The sequence below is a fragment of the Micropterus salmoides genome, unplaced genomic scaffold, assembly GCF_014851395.1.
Source record: "Micropterus salmoides isolate LMB-PRFRI ecotype aquatic unplaced genomic scaffold, ASM1485139v1 Ms_hic_scaffold_10, whole genome shotgun sequence".
NCBI lineage: Eukaryota > Metazoa > Chordata > Actinopteri > Centrarchiformes > Centrarchidae > Micropterus > Micropterus salmoides.
Window position 1 is genome coordinate 5,446,810 of NW_024040041.1, and position 17,866 is coordinate 5,464,675.

Here is a 17,866-nt window from a genome sequence, read left to right on the forward strand (position 1 = left end):
CATACAGAAGTCCTGAAAACATACACTTTGGCTTGCAAAGTTCTGCTGGTCACAGCCTTGGTTACATTTAGTGGCTGCAAGAAATATCTGCAATACATTGAAATATTCTGTCATAATGATGGTTTGAAAGTAGGACATGTCAACAATAACTATCCTAGTTATAACAAAATAACACCCTAACAATACTACTAAATACCATACTAACAAAAATAACATCCTACTAATGACATTTAAATAGTGTGGTTAATAAACAATTAGATGACTCTCAGACAGGAGCGGGCTCCCATCGTTCACTTAAAAGAACCGGCTCATGGAGCCAATTCATTAGCAATCTCAACAACAAGTTGTTGGGCCATGCATGTCAAACAACCTGGCCGAAGCAGAAACAGCCACGCAAATCACCTGTGAAAACGTGCAGTTGTAGAAGCATGCTCCAGCCTGTAAATGTCTCTGAGGATCCTTGCAGTGACACAGAGAGAGGCGACAACATGCACACCTGCCAAATTTCAACAACGCATATTGTAGCGGGGCGCATCAAACATGCAGAACTTTAAGCTAAACGCTGACATCAGCATGCTAACAAGCAGTCTATGACAATGCTAACATGCTGATGTTAAACAGGTGTAATTTTTAAAGGTACAGTGTGAAAGATTGGGCCAGTCCTCCTACCTACATAAGTCACGTGACATTGAACATATGGTTAACGTTGTAAAACGGTCACAGTTTGATAATGTTTATAAGGTAATAAAAGTATGTGGTTATGTTTAGGAAAATATCATGTAACTTCACACACGTGACAGAACTCTCATTGTGTAAAAGTCCTTGGTTTGACCTATCCATCCACGCCATCCACTTCCTCCTCCGCAATAAACGTAACGTGCTGAATATATATATTTATATATATATATATACATACTAGGGCTGACCCCGAATAGTCGAAGATTCGATACTTCGATGGGAGGAGCCTGATTCGACTGTCAATCTCACAGTTGAAGCTTTGCAGCGAAACGGAAAGGATCATGCCATTTTGCCGATATGGGGGTGCTGAACGTCTGATTTTACATAGAACTACCTGTTTTCTGACAATAACTTAATATACAGCCTATTACAATATACATTTCAACATATAATGCTGTAAATAAACATGTAAAAAAAAAAACTTTCAGTAAATGTTTTTGAAGTGTGTGAATAAATCCAAAATTGTAACCCTAACCCTGGGTCGTCAGGTGCATGTAGGTGTATGTGTGTAGTGGCAGTGGAGAAACACTTGCTAAAGAGACCGAGCCCCAGCTTCACCAGTGTTGTGCCGAGTTGTCCACACCTCGCGGAACTTTCGGATAATTTATCACAGTAGATGAACCACACAAAGAATATTATATTGTCGGTGAATGACAGGCGAGAGAGAGAAAAATGGTCAACTAAATGGCCTCAGTTTAGCTTCGGCTCGCACAAAAACACATTACTATCAGTCGACTATAAACAGTACTTGACGATTGTGATTCGACTATATAAATATAGTTCCTTTTAACTTCATTGTTGCGAGACCCAGCTAATCCAGGAACACATGAAGGTTTTTATTCATTCACATTCATGAGGTAATTATCAAGATCAACTCTACATATGATTAGAAAAGCTGAGGAGCAGAATTGCTTGTTGAAATGCGCTTCTGGTGTGTGTAGTGTTTGGAGCATGTGGCCAAGAATTACACATTGTACCTTTAATGTTCATCTTAGTTTACCATATGTGCATGCTAACATTTGCTAATTACCACTAAACACAAAGTGTAGCCAAGGCTAAGGGGAAGGTCATAAGTTTTGCAGGTATACGGCCATAAACCAAAGTATAAGACAAATTTGACGCCAGATTAAAAGTCAGAGCATCACCAGCAATTCATCTCGAGGGCTGTTAATGTCTGTTGCAATCCACCCAATAGCTGTTGAAATATTTCAGTAAGGACCAAAGTGGATCTGACATTGTTGTCCGTAAAGCCACTCCACTGGTGTTGCTAAAAAAAGAAAGATATAGATACAGGTTAAGATATACCCAAAAAGTATAAAAGAATATTTGACTGACAACTGTGAACGTTTGCTGCTTATAGTAATGGCAGCCCTGAGGGAACAGAAAGACACAAGAAGTGGTGAGGCTACCAGAAACCACCAACACCTCCCACCCTGTCTGCTGAGCCAGATTCACCGAGCTATCACTCCAAATTCAGTTTACTGATACGTCCACTTTTTCAGCTCAAAATGAAACAGATTAGGGCAGGCAAAAAAACTGACAAGTGTTTTAAAATAAACTCCATTTTGCAACACATTTCTTTTAACATTGTCCTCCGCCCTACCTGCCCATCTCTCAATACTATGTCATTGTGCTCCTTGTGAAGGATTTGTGATAAAATGTTTTATCCATGTTCATTTCTTTTGGTGTACATTTTTCTCCTGCTGCTTTTACATTTAACCTATAACCCTCATCCTAATCTCCATCTTCATCCTCCTCTTGCTCTTTGTTGCTACAGTACTTGTCCTCCCAAGCCCATTTTCTCCTCTGTCCTGCCTCTGTGGTTTCCACAGATTTAATGTCCTGTATCGATTAACAGGCAGCAATGAATGTGATGTGTCCCCCCCTTCTCTGCTCATATTTTAACCAGCAGCTAATCAATACAGGGAGGCCTCACAGCAAGGACATAAGCTCACTTATAGGAAAGGATTTAAACTGTGTGTGTGTGTGTGTGTGTGACGCTGGGGGGAGGGGGGGGGGGGGTTCTAGAAGTGTTAGAATCTATGCATTCATGCATGAATGACTTCACTGGTGCTAATGTGCCTCTGCGTCTGCATGTGCAATGATACATGCAAACACATGCACATTTTAAATGCACTTTTTTTTTTTACCAGGATTGTAGTTTATTCCTGAAGGATGCAATGACAAATTTAGACCAAATAAACATTGTGCTGCACAGGAGGAGTATGCTTTATAAATTATATATACCTATAGGTTGTATACTCTCTCACCTCCAAGAGAAACAGTGCTGCAACATATCACTCCCTTCACTTCCACATCTACCTCAAAACAGAGGAAATAAATAGAGTACTTAAATCCAAAGGGAAGTTGCATTGTTACAACAGCCAAGTCACATCAGTCTCACAGCAAACAACATAAGGACACTCACTCTACACTAAAATCTTTAATTAAAAACTGAACTAAACTAAAATTAAGGCCACAACTGTTAGTATATAGATTGATAATGCCTGGTAATATTCATAGTGCATGTATGTTTGTAATGCATATTGATGCCTTGTACTGATATGCCATGGTGCTTCATTGGTGGAGCTCAGTGTAACGGGTTTACATAAGCTACTGTTGTGTAGTTCAATCTAAAACAGTTTATTATTTTTTCTGTTGATGGTGCAGTTTGTATGTAAAATATGACCATGTAACCATGTTTAGTGGGATGAAAAGTGCAATATTTCCCAGTGAATTGCTGTGCAGTACCAGTGTAAAGAACCATAAAAGTACCATAAAATAAAAAAACTGACTACTGAAAGTAGGGGAGACCGGGGATGGTTGTAACAAGGGTCAGTTGTAACACGTCCAATTTCACCAATCAGGAACAAGTTACGAATCACCTTACACTACACATGCTTAATTTAGACCTTTTTCCACATGCAGAATAGCCATTTTTAGAAGGAAAAAAATAATTTTGAGGTAAGAAAGTATATTTTTGTCATTCATTTATTGTTGTTACAGCATTGCTTACTTTGTAGTTAAACTCATCAAACTTGAGGCCTGTACTCCAGGAGTGCCATGTCTGTCACCACTGTGCCGGTGCAAGACAAACAAGCACAAACACACACTAATATTCAATTGGTGCACATTTTGTTAAATTGTATTATTATGTTCACTACTATACACTACATTGACTGATAGAAAATAAAATACTTGGGTCACCCCTACACATACACACAGACACACCAATTATGTTAAAACATTATTGAAGTGTTGAATATAAAGCTTTCCATATAATTTTTTTCTTTTATTCCTTATTACATAATGTTACATTTTACCCCAGCGTATGTTACAACTAACCCAGACCATGGTGTGAATTATAACGTTTTACTCCTTGTGTGTGAGACAAAACAATGCATTTTCTGTCTGTGTTGCAGAAATAACAGTAACATGATTTAATAGCAGATGTGTGTAAGTGTAACCAGCTGCCCCTGAGAACGTACTACACGGTCCTGACTTGAACCGGCGACCTCGGGTATGGGAGGTGGACATGCTGACGAGGAGGCAAAAACCCATGGGCACTAGTGTCTGTCGCCAGTGCATCTCTTAAGGTGTCGGGGAGTGTGGTTTACTCACTGCACGACCTTGCTGGCTTCCGTCACATAAGCATAGGTGTCATTTTGGGTCCCCACCACATTTTAAAATGGCTGATGTTGTCCCCACCACTTTTTGAAAGCATTTGCTAAACGTTCTCTAAAAATATTAACTTTCAACAAGACATGTTGAATAATAAATAACAATTCTATGAGAAATAAACCGTTCTCTAGAAATCCATCCATCCATCCATCGTCAACCGTTTATCCTGCTTACAGGGTCGCGGTTGCGGGCTGGAGCCAATCCCAGCTGACATCGGGCGCAAGGCAGGGTACACCCTGGACAGGTCGCCAGTCCATCGCAGACAATAAGAAATCATGAAATGCAATTTAAATATAGAAGAAACAGATCTTCCTTTTCCAAAAAAAAATTCACTTTGGCTAAAAAAACAAGCTGCTGATTACTGCAGTATATTGTATTTTTTTTATTCTGATTTGTCACTGGCCACCTGAAACTTTCTCTAGAATGCAGGAAATTAAGAGTTTAATGGTCAATATCTTCTGGGGAAGGACCCCAGACTCCCCAATCAATTATTTCATCTAAATAATATTGGAGTATCTTCTTGTCTTGTTCCCGTGAACACACTGACTTAAAAGAGCTCAGAGGGAGAGACAGAAATATCAAAAATGTTACAACCATACCCGGTCTCCCCTACAGGACTTGAGGAAATGTACTTAGTTACAACCCAGCGCTGTGTGTCACCCAGGTAAGAGGTCATATACCTATTATACAGTAAGTATATAAGTACATAATACATGTAATAAGAATTAATAGGCTATTGAGATAATAGTAGTAGTTAGTACTCATGACAATATTACTGCTAATAGTAATAACTGTCATAGAAACATTAGTAGTTATTTTAGTTGTGCACAATAGTAGGCTACTGGCAGCCACATTTTGAAAGTAGTCACAAAGCATTTTGGTGGGACGTTCAGGGCAGGTAGGTGGAGCTCGTGCGCAGCTGGTGTCACTCATCAAACCAGAGAGAGAGAGAGAGAGAGCGGGGAGAGAGAGAGAGAGCGGGGAGAGAGGCCGTCGAGTACAGAGCAGAGGTTAGCACAGGGCACTGCTGCCTGTACGGCTGCTGGACCTCAACAACTAGCGACAAGAGGCGAACAAACCCAAACCTCCTCGGATATCTCGACCTACCTCACCGCCGCCAATTAAACCTTCGGATATTGTGCTACTTGGACATACAGCGGCAAGTTCAAAGTCATATACGACAGCGCGTATTCAGCATTAACGTGTCAGAGGTGTGTTTTTCGATCGTGAACGCGTTTCCACCGACTGGACCTCTTCACTTTTCGGTGACGGCTACATTCTACTGTCTTTCTTTACGGCATGCATGGATTTAAGGGCAACCCGTACTTGCTGTGACATTACGGAGTAGTCTATCAACGAAATGGAGTGTTCGCCTGCTGGCTACGAGGATTAGCAAGCGAAAAGACAATTACATAATAGCTACTACAAAATATAGCGAAAAACTGCTAGCGATAGCGACGATTCCAGCCGACACACAGGCTGAGGACGTTGGGGTCGGTCATTATATAAACTCTTTAACATAAATGGCTGCACACCACATGTGGGTTGGTATGGTAATGTGATGTTACTGTGTCCCTTTGCCCTCTTTTCAGCCTTTGGTGCTACAAAGTAACGAGGTCTGCAACTCCGCCCGCACAGTTGGTGGCACTTGTAGCATTTCGACTGTAAAAGGACGATAAAGAAGAACTCGGCGTTTCATTGTGTCGTCTAAACTCGTTCCGGACGTTGAAAAACGACACAACGCACGGCAGAAAGACAAAAGACTGTAAAACTGCCTGTGCTCCTCCAAGGGCTGAGAGGTCACCGGGACCGGTCATCTCTCTTTCTCTCCTCCCCCTCACCCTCCCATCAGTCTGTTATGAAGATGTGAACTCTTCCCTCCCTCCCTTCCTCTTTCTGTCTTCGCCGTCCAGGACGCTTTGATCTTTTTTCTCTCTCCATCTCTGTTTGGTACAAAGACATCAAACGCGACTCCCGCCTCTCGGGGATGTACGAAAGCGTGGATGTTGTGGGTTTTAGTCCCAGCCCCAGCAGCCCCAGTCCCGGCTCTTTTCTGAGCATGGACTACTACCACAGACCCCCGGGGCTCGGGCCGGAGAAGGGACTCCTGTCCGGCGTAGGACTCCAGCGTCCGTTCGGAGGGTCCCTGCTGGCCGGCAGGCACTGGAGCGGATCCAGCCACTGTGAGTCCTGTTGAATAAGTGATTTGCCATTTCAGACATGTAAACAAAATACCTGCAGGACACACCGTAATTAGTCAATGCACATTATTTAATTTGTTGAAAAATGCCAGGGGGTGCTGCTGGAGGGGAGCCCTTGCTTATGTTTTGATATTTGTTGTCAGCTTGGGGGGGGGGTGAATGCACGAGTTCACTGGTTCCATCTGGGACACACGCCAGCCCCAAAGCCTCTTTTTTAGCCTCTTATTAACTAGATGGGGAAGGAGCACACCACTGTTCTGTACAACATAGTGATATTCACTTTGACTCTACTAGCCTCCTCAGTATGTTTCCTTTCCTATGTCCTTTGATTGTTAGTTCCTTACTGCATTTCAGAACTTGTTCTACCCTAGCTACTGTGCTACATAGAAATTGATTTTTTTATCTCTTATTGACTGCTCTGTCAGAGGGTTTTATAACATCTGTTTATAATAAATAACCAGGGCAAACTGCTACAAAGGTGGGCCTTGAAGGTTTCATGTCAGTTGGCTTTATTCTGCACTGTATACAGTATCAGACCGCTGTTGGTTAGTTTCAGCTTGTGACTGCTCTTCCTCTTTGCTGATGCTGCTTATAAGTGACTGGCATATCCTCTCATGATATGGCATACTTAAAAGTTTAGCAGTTTGGCTCGTGTTGTTCGCTGTCCAAGCGCTGAGCGCCAGATGCCTTTTATTTTGACAAATGCTGCATTCAGTTTAAGAAAATCTGTGTAGTAATGTTATGGTGAGAATTAAAGTTCTCTTTCGTAAGCCTGTTCATTTAACTGTGCCTACGCTGGGTTTGGTTTCTGTATTTTAGTGTAGCCACTCAAGTGACCTCAGTAGGTCAGCAGCTGCCTGCACTCATTTACCAAATCTGGCCCGTCCTGACCTCAGGCTCAGTGCTTCTCAGTGGATGAGAATGAGCTCAGAATATCATCAAAATAAACTACCAACACACTACACAGCCTGTTAATTAGGGCTGAACGATTTTTTGCCAGATATTGTGATATAAAAAAAAAAAGTTCAATATTTACTGCATCTGCACAGAGCAGATGAACCGGGCAGGAAGTCAGACACAGAACGGCATAAAGAATATGGCTGATTTTCAAAATAAAACACCCTGTGCAGACTCCCGATCGTATATCAACAAAATAGACAAAAAAAGAAACAGTTTAACTATGTAGCCTACTTAACCATGGTAGAAGCACAAAAACAAGGACAGCTAAACAAATTACCAAAATCTGAACAAGTCAGCAAAATCAGGCAGGCTATATGCTCTTATTCTGAAATGCTCCATGTGGGATCGGGATATGTAGCCTACGAAGAGCGGCACAACACCGACTCACAGAGAGCTGTTATCCGTAGTTGAAGCACAAGAAAGGACAAATTAACAACATGTCAACAACAACGTAAGTCAGGCTAATTCTCCGCTGCTGAAAAACTTCAGTGTGAGTTGACGCCGGACAAAACCACAGCACAGCCGCCGCCTGTGTCTGTTTGCGTGACGCCACGATCCCACGTTAACCTCCAGTTTCGTTTATTGTTGTAAAATGTACACACCCTGTGAGGCGCTTGGCGCTTGTGGTTGGTTAGCAAGTCTGTCACACAAGGTTGACAACGGAGTGAATCTGGAACTGCACAACTGTTTAAAACGGATCAGATGCGCTGTATAATAAACTACCTACATAACCTTTTAATCGCCGTTTTCACGATTAGCTAATCGTGTTCTTTCAAATCGCATTTTCGTTTTGAAAACGATAAATCGTTCAGCTCTACTTTTAATGTTTTATGTTTTCATCCCAGTTTAGTGATAGAAAACTGGCTGTTTTGGAGTGTTGGTCGGACAAAACAAGACATCTCAAGAAGTCATCTTGGGCTTTAGCACATGTTGAAATGTGTTTATTTTACTATATCCAGACCAAACTATTGAGTGATTCATTTAGAAAATAATAGTTATTTGCAACCCTAGAGGGGAATGTTTCCCAGATTCTGTAAGTTGCTCACTGTTTTACATGCCATTGATTATTTTGTTTTGTGTACTTCAAATTCAAATTACCTGGGAAAAATTCTCATACTTTACCACAAAAATGCTCATACTAAAAAATAACAATACTGTTGATAATAAGTATCGTATGGTTTATGATCATTTAAGCCCTTTTGTGAAGATTTGCTAGGTGATTATTTCACCTATCAAAGGATTTTGTTTAGTTTCAGACAATCCTGGTGAAACATTGGTGCAGGTCATTTCACTGAGTTATTTACAATATGTGACATTTTAAAACCAGAAAAACAAAAATAGAGAAATCAGAAAAACAAAAGAAAAATATTAATACTAATTATGATTTTATGTTAGATTTATGCTAATGGTAACACTAAATTATACTAATAACAATTGCATTGGCTGAGAGGCACGGTACACCCTGTACAGGTTGCCCGTCCATGGCAAGCCTAACACATGTGAACACACAGAAACACAGGACCTTGTTGCTGTGAGCTGACACTGCCGCCCCACTCCAGTGACGTGGTGATGTCACTGTGACTCGGACCTTGCACAACTAAGTTAATGTCATAAAGAGAAAAGTGGACTCCGGTCAGCCGGTGAGAAACAGAGAGAAAGGGAGATGTATTGAAGGGAGTGCTCGTAAATTCAAGCTGTAAAGACAGGGAGGATTGCCCTCAGTATGTGTGTGTGTGTGCGCCTTTGTGCGTGACTGGAATGAAGAGCGTCAAAAAGGTTCAAAGGTCAAAGGCCGTACACAGATGCAGGCGCGACACACATTCAGCCGCTGCTCAGCGACATGTAAGCAGTGGCTGGGGGATAGTGGTTAGCTCTGTGTGTATGTGTGTGTGTGCGCGCTTGGGTGTAATCCAGAGCAATGACTCACTGACAATTGGGAAGTGACCTACATCTCTCCCTCTCTTTATTTCTCCCTCTATCTGCCTCTTTCTTTCCTGTGTCAGCTGCCCAGTCATCACTTCCCCGCACTGAATGACCTCTCTTTCTGTCTATTGAAGACACACACACACACACACACACACTCACACTCACACTCACAGTTTTCCTGGGAATGTGAGGCTCTACTGACCAAGTTTGACCTGAGTGTGAGTGTGAAAAAGGGAGGAGGTGGGTGGTTGTGTGTCAGTGTTTGTATCTCTGAGATGTCTTTATTTTTGTGTGTGTGCGCGTGTGTGTGTCAGTGCACTACCATCAGGTAAATGCTAAAAGAGTGGCGGTGGAAAGCTGGTTATTAATTCATTCGTTCTAGACAGAGTCCTCTGGCATGGCATGTCTTTGTCTGTATTTGAGTATGTCGGAGCTTCTTCTCTCATGTTACACCTTCACATCTTTTTTATCTATTAGAGATAGGATACAGAAGGAACAACAGTATTATCTTGACTGCTATTAAGTTGTACCAATGCCTAATTCTGATTATGTACACAGTGCTAACATTACTAACAATTAAAAACAGCATCAATGCAACAGCACTGCAGAACTAAAGCTTGTTGTTGTTGTTATTTTGGTGTACTTTGCATTTTCCTGTTATGTGACTTATTGGCAAGACCCTCAAAATTAAACAAGTTGCACAAGTTTGATCCAATACATCACTCACATTCAGGACGTCCCGACTCCCGATCAAATTTTGATAAAGATCTGAACGTTTAAAGGTGGGGTAAGGAATTCTAATCTAATATACGTCAAATTCAGGAAATATTTCCTCAAGGTACGCTAGCTGCCCGTTCTGCGTGCGCGCTGATAATAAATCAGATGTTTGTATCAAGCGGGAAGCTTCTGGTCAGCGATCTGATGCAAATGCAGAAGTCCCTGAAACCTGCTTTCTATTGAACGGCCAGCAGGGGGCGATTCTTCTGGTTGCACAAAGTCCGGCTCCATTAGAAATAATGGCAAAATGACCCTACTTCTCACCTGAATAATTACCTGAGTAAACATTTTCCTGATGAGTTTATGGTCTCAATCGGTAGTTTCATGTCTTCTTCAATACAAAGTGAGGTTCATTTAGTAAATAATGGTCCCATTTATTTTAAAATAGACCATAAAGCAGGAGTGTGCAATATTGATAAAAAAATATCTGGATATTATCTGGGATTTTGTCAATAATGATAATTAGACAATATTTTACATACTTCAAAATGTATTTGTAAAAGTATAATATTGTTAGAGCTCCTGAAGTTAATAGAACTTTAATTGTTGCTTAGTAATAATTAAAGAGGTGGTATTATGCTCATTTTCAGGTTCAAAATCTTAATTAGGGGTTGTACCAGAACAGGTTTACATGGTTTAATTTTCAAAAAACACCATATTTTCCTCATACTGCACATTGCTGCAGCTCCTCTTTTCACCCTGTGTTGTACGCTCCGCTCTTGAGCTGCAGAGTGATGCATCTTACTTGTACAAAATCTTTGTTGGGAGTTGCACATGCGCAGTTCCCAGGTAAGGACTACTAGCCAATCAGAAGCAGAGAAGGGCGGGTCGTAAGAAACAAGGTAGTGTGATCCAAATCAAAGCCGCTTCAGACTGCGACCGTAACCTAGCAGATGGTACAAGTTACTCAAGTCCACAACCACATCATCATTGTTCCACATCTTACCATCAGGACTAAACGTAGAACTGTTGCCGGTGTTCTGACGATCTATGCTGCCTTGCCGAAAAATGCTACCATGGCGCAAATCGATAGACTCGAATCTACTCGGCCCTGCTCCGTTTTCCACTGCAGGTAGCACCCAGAGATAGTACGTAGCTTGTCGTCATAGTCACGCCACACACAACTGCCGTGACGTAACGTTCAATGCGACACACACACCAGCGATCCACACAGCTTTCTCTTTTTTAAGTTAAAACGTTTCAACATTCCTCAGAATGTAAAGACAGATAAGCGGTATGAAAACCTTCCAGCTGTGTTTTCCTCTGCCGTTGTTGCTGCAGCGGTCTGTGTGACGGCGGGAGCAGAGGGCTCTGTGAGCGGGCGGCTGGCCGGCCTCACACGCTCCTCCCGCGGGTTGATGCAGGCTTCCCCCCGCAGCCACTTGCAGAGCTCCTCAACTCCGAAAATATTCAAGCACATTTTTGTTCCGCCATCACTTCTCGTAAAACTACTACTACACAGCTGATTTGTCACATCAGAACTTCTCAGAAGTGGATTTAGTGATGAAAACTGTAAAATATAAAACTTTCTGTTGCTGGCCTCTGTCTGGTGCAATGATGATGCAGTGAATAGTGAATATTCTCTCTGACCAATCAGCAGTCTGTCGTGTTTTCACGTTACATTTTAGTATCCCTCAGCTCGCTTGGAACCTCGACGGAGGTGAGGTGATGTGAAAAAAAGTACCTGGAAGCAGGTACAGGTGCAACATTTCTACAATGGAAAACCAAACAAAGGGCCTCCGCTCAGACTAGCTTGGTTTGAGGGCGTGCCTGACCTCGCTAGCCTCTTGGCAAGCTTTATGAGGCGTTTTCATTGTGACGTCACAAGTAAAGGAAGTGAAGGGCTGGACCACAAACGAGCTGTTTTGCAAGCGGTTCAGAGCAGAGTTTTCTGTGGGAGATGGGAACTCCCTTTGGGCTGGACTTTGGGCTTTTTCACTTTGCAAACCTGTTACATGCACAAAAAAGATATATGACTCAATGAAGGAGAGGGATTATTTATTGACCTGAGTGTGATAATTTTTTTTTTATAAGAAGAGACGGTAATTCTAAAATCTGAGCTTGTGAAGCTATCAAATGAATTTAAAAATTAATCAGTTATCAAAATAGTTGCTTTTCTTTTTGATCTGCTTAGATTAATCGACTAATGGTTGCAGTTCGAATGTTAGTTCCAGTTCCTGCTCCTGCACATGCTGCCTCAGGAAATGAATGAAAATGTTTCCAGGTGAAGGTAGTGTTGGGCAACGCTAGAAAAATATAGCAGAAGACGATTGAAATGTGTCCGATATTTTGCCCTGCCGTGGATTTGTTTAACACCTTTGCTAGTATTTGGTAATTGTGAGCAAACCAGTGAGCAGTCACTGCTTTTTTGGCAAAAACAGACATTCTGGTTATTTTATCTATAAATAGTATCTCAATACATACGTTTATCATGATACACATTAATCAGGGCTGAACGATTTGGGGAAAAAATCGAATTGTGATCCGTAGTCTGCAGAGAGTGGAATGAAACAGGCTCACAGAGAGCTGTTATCTGTAGTTCAAGTACACAGAATCACCAAATAACAACATGTCGACAACATGTAGGTTAACGCTCCATGACTGAAACACGTCAGTGTGAGTTGACGCTGGACAAAATCGCAGCATAGTGCCCACTCTGGTGAGTAGGACCGCTTGTGATTTTTGAGAAGATCTTTCACACTAGGTTGACAACGGAATGAATTTGTAACTGCATAACTGTTTAAAATAGATCAATCGCAATTTTGATTTAAAAACGATTAATCGTTCTGCCTAATATTAATATTAATATTGTGATAGTATTATATAGCAGGATTTTAACCATAGTGCCCACCCCGAGGTAAAGGTGAATGTGGAACAGGGGCTAGTCAAAGCTTTTGGTCCAAGTATGTTCAGTTCAGTTCAACTTTGTTGTCAGACTCTGGGTCCATTAGATTAGATTATGGTGATGATGCTTGTTTATTTGTTTTGGATTGACATAAGAAGAAAATGATTAGCAGTGGGGCTTAACACTATGTTTGAGTGAGTCATATTTAAGAACTTATGTCTAAATCATGTTAACTGTCCAGGGAGGAGAATTAAGCGGTGTGATTACAGCCTGGTCTCTAAGCTGAAAATGCTCTCTGGTTTGCTGGCATAACGCCAAGACTGCCTGGGGAGACGTTTAACAACATTTTACATCAGATTTGGAAAACTGCTTACTATGCTTAATGCTGGCTAACATTTAACTCTGTCACTATTGGATTCAAACTAAACTGACCTGAGGTCAGGTTGACTGGCCTGCCCAGGAACAAGGATGGCCTGACTTTTAAAGATTTTAGCCCTGCATTATTTGTGTCCCATGCCCCGGGGAAAAACCCCAAGCTGATAATTAATGTTGGTAAATAACATGTTAGACTTTTATACAGACAGTCTTTCTGTACTGACTATGTATATTTGCTTACAGCCACACAGTCTTAGTATCATGGAAATGCACAGAATGAACTGCTTCTATAATTGCAGTCCACTGTGCGTTCCTGTATTGTGTAATGACAGTAAAGCTGACCTTCTTCTCGCCTTGGGAAAGCTTAAGAGAGGAGATCCTGATGGTGATAACAGTAGCAGAGGAAGTGGCCACGAGCTGGCTGCTGATCTGACTGCGGGCTACAATTCATTCATTCGTCACTTGTGTTTTAAATGATATATTTTCATCATTCATTCTTGAAATGTGAGCAGTTTACCTCAGCATGACTTTCCCACAGAATGACTGCATAACTGTGGCGTAGCATGGGGTGGGGTGGGGGGTGATGTTATACAGTGGAGAATGCAGTTGAATGACGTCACGTCCAGTGTTTTCACAATACTGACATTTTAACTCTGCTGCAATACCTTTGAAAATCAGATATTCCATAACATTTTATAGGTCACCATTATTAGGTGTCGGTCCTGCAGGTGTTTTGCTCAATTTGGTTTCGTTAGCTCTGCTCTGTAGCGTCGCTTGTAGATGGGCTTGCTTGTATCCTTTGTCAGCATCCAATCACAAGTGAAGAGTACTAGCCAATCACAGCACAGGACTAGTCGAAAAGGCAGGAAAAAAGTACAGTGATTCAATGAGACGAGAAGACGGCGCTGCAAGTGAGAGTGTGTGTGTGTGTGTGTGTGAACTCGCTGTCAGGGAGAAGAGATTGTGAGAGAGTGTATGTATCGATACTGCAGAAAATAAATGTTAAAACCTTTTAAAATAATCAGTATCTGTGTATAACAAAAATCTATATTTTTGACAACACTAGCCACTTCTGACAAACTGTACCCCACTCTCCCTTAAAGACCAGTCACATTCTGAAATCTACAGCATAAAAAGAATTCTTTTTCTGTTTCATTAATTAATAAATATTCTATCTACAACAACACGTTATTGGCTAAGATAACCATGTATATTAGATTGTACTCTGCATGAAATAAGGGAATTATACATAACGTTTCTTTGTTTTGATATCGGCATTAAATATCGGCCATGAAATGTCCTGCTCTCTAAATATTGGTGTTGGCCATTGAAAAACCCATATTTGTTTACCCCTAACATATAGACTAGTTTTGCTAACAATCCCGCAATTCAACTTGTCGCATTTATAGAGGAAAAATCACAACCATGCAATAATACATCCTGTCAGTGACGACAGAAAATGAGGATGATTCATAAGTAGGGATGGGGATCGATACCCGGTTCTAAAAGGATTCCCGGTTCTCCAAAATTTCTCAAAACCTGAAAATCAGTAAGGTCCAGGCTTATCGATACTGCAGGTCCTATAATAACGTTATGTCTCGAGAGTCAAATCTGATTTTATTTGGAACACAATGAATAAGAAAACTAATGTTATTTAGTGATGGCACCAAACACGGTATTAAACGGGCTTTAGCTTCCCACAATTCGACAGCGATGTTGCCGTTTAAAATGCGTGCTTCGCCCATGGAAAACTCCACTGCATATCAAATCAAGCGCTTCCTAAACTTACAGCCAAGGGGGCGATTTGGCTGCGCGCGCACCCTCCGGCTGCTATAGTCCAGTCAGACAGCAAAATCCACGAGACCGCATGTGTCCGCTGCTCCGCAGCTGCCAGAGCTGATCGCGGCCCTTCTAGTCAATGGGAGTACATCAGACGCAGTGTGTGCCAGATGCAGCTCTCGGTTCCACTCAGTGAAGAATATACAAGTCTGTTTTTGATGTAAGCTGCGTCAAGTTGCATAGAGCAGATTGAACGGCAGAGAGAACCTAGTCAGTTTTCAAAATAAAACACCCTGTGCATACTCCCAAAATACTAAATACTAAAATCAACAAAAGAACCTTTTTATCTACATACCCTATTTAATCAGAGAAGAAGCACAACAAGCAGGCACTGATTACCAAATCAACAAAATGTTATTTATATTTTGCTTCTAGGTGATGATGCACTTTAAGGACCAGTCTTATTTTGATGCAAAGATTTGTACATTAGCAGAATAGCAGCACAACATGGATGTGAACGCAGTTGCCTGTTTATTTCACTTTGAAAATGCAATAAAAATATATAAAATCAATGAATAATCGTTCGGTCTCAATATAGATCAAAATAATTGTGATTATCCTTTTGGTCATAATTGTGCAGCTCTAAAACTCAGCTGCTGGTTGAGACAAACCAGCCGCTTCTCCTTCTACCAGGTAACATTACCTGCAGTAATTCATAAAATGCTTCGACACAAATTCTTTGCATCGATGCTTCGTTTAATCCATGTAACTATACAGCACAGTGTTTCCAGGGACATTTATTACTGTCGCACATCGCTTTTACGCTGTGAACAGAACGTGATTAGGATGGAGCTGTTTGCAAAGTAGGGGAAGAGAGAGAAAACAGCGAGGGACAAAAAAGAAAGTGTCCAAAGTATGGGAACAACTCTGTAATGTTACCGTCTGTCCACCATAAAACAAAACTTTTGTCGCCTCGGCAACAGCACGACGGCACCTTATTAGAAACCAGCCGGTGACCGGACAGACAAGGTAACAGTAACAGAAACTTTAGCGTTTAACTGAAATCATGATTGATTGTTGAGTTGAAGCCAAAATAAGCCGCAGACCTCAGCTGAAAATGCACACATGTGCGTTTGTTGTTCTCCTTTTTGGGCCTTGCAGTCAAGAGTTAACTGGGTGTCAGGGAGCTGCAACTTTTAACTCCCCTGCAGCTCTCTCTGTAGCTCAGACAATCCCTGCTACCTGCGTGTGCTCATCCATCCTTTCACCCAGATTCTTTGTCTTTATAATCGCCATCTTTACAATAATAAACAGCTGTTTCGTGTGCAGGATCGCTCATTTCCCATTTCACATTTCACGTGTGTTTTCTTGATAAAAGTGGTTTGGAAACCAGCGTCGGGTGCCATAGGTGTTGTCAGCTCGTGTAGAGTGTGACCCCCTGTCACCGATCAGTCATGTAAGTGTGAACGCCACAGCGACTTCAAGACTGCCGCCATCACGGAAAGTTGTGTGAACTGAACGGCCATCAGCCGACGCTGAAAGTCGTGTAGTCTGCACGAGCCTTTAGTATAACTTGTATAGCACTCGGGTGATGTTTGTTTATGTTTGTAAAGCAGCTGCCTGGTTGTTGCTCTGATGTTTGCTGTATGACACAATATGAATTTCCGAAAGGACCATTAAATATCTATCACCTAGAAACGTGCACAGCTGATCCCGTTACGGGGGGTGGGGCAGGCAAAGTACTTCTTAAACGACGCATCGATGAATCGTTGAAATCTATAGAAGCTTCGAATACTAAAATCATCGTTAGCTGCAGCCCTAATGCACACTTAGATGATTTTCATTTGTTTACAAAATGTATTTGCTGTTTATTTTTATTTTTTATGCAAACAAAATAGCAATTGTATTTGTAGTTTTCAAAATGGTTTCAGTGTGTGCATCAGTACATTTTAATCTTTTTTTGCACATTTTTACAATACCGTGATAATACTGATAACTGTTATAATTTTGATCATATAGTCGGGATATGAAATTTTCATACCGTTTCATCCCTAGTGCAGAGACATGGCTGGTAACAACTTGCCCGCTTCAAACACATTTCTGAGGACCTCTCTCCAGTTTTTTAAGCTCAGTGGTCCTCAGGTTCAAGCAACTGGTTTTGTTTCTGGTTTGGAACCCATACGTCTTGTTTATTACAGCCATGTGGAACGTCAACTGCTGACGTAACAATGCTTGCTGTAGCCTGGTTTATTTGCTCCAAACCAGCTGATGGAAACGCATCTTATTCGCATTTCCATTTTTTTTTTCTTATTAGCGACATTTCAAATGTCCGCTTAAAATTCTCATGACAATTGGATGGAAACATGGCTAATGTTAGCACACTTCAAATATTTTCCTCATACCTTGCAGGCCTATCTCATGCCCTTTGGGTCTCCTTTTACCAAAACAGTCACCAAATAAAGTATTGATAGTGGTCTTGATAAAGTGTCCAGAGTCTTAATTTACTGCTCACCATAGAGTAAACTACTTCGTGTTTATTACATAGGAAATGGTGAATAAGTGAATGAGGGAGTGACTTCGTACA

The 17,866-nt window shown here is 41.4% G+C and overlaps 1 protein-coding gene across 1 annotated transcript in view; it reads left to right on the forward strand.

The window, feature by feature from the left end:
* The first annotated feature begins 5,394 nt into the window (after window positions 1–5,394).
* LOC119896427 (retinoic acid receptor alpha-B-like) overlaps window positions 5,395–17,866 on the forward strand; it is a 28,157-nt gene continuing 15,685 nt past the window's right edge. Inside the window, exon 1 of the mRNA XM_038709859.1 lies at window positions 5,395–6,602. Within this exon, the coding sequence (XP_038565787.1) occupies window positions 6,407–6,602 (196 nt within the window). The 5' untranslated portion in view covers window positions 5,395–6,406. The remainder of the gene's footprint in view (window positions 6,603–17,866) is intronic.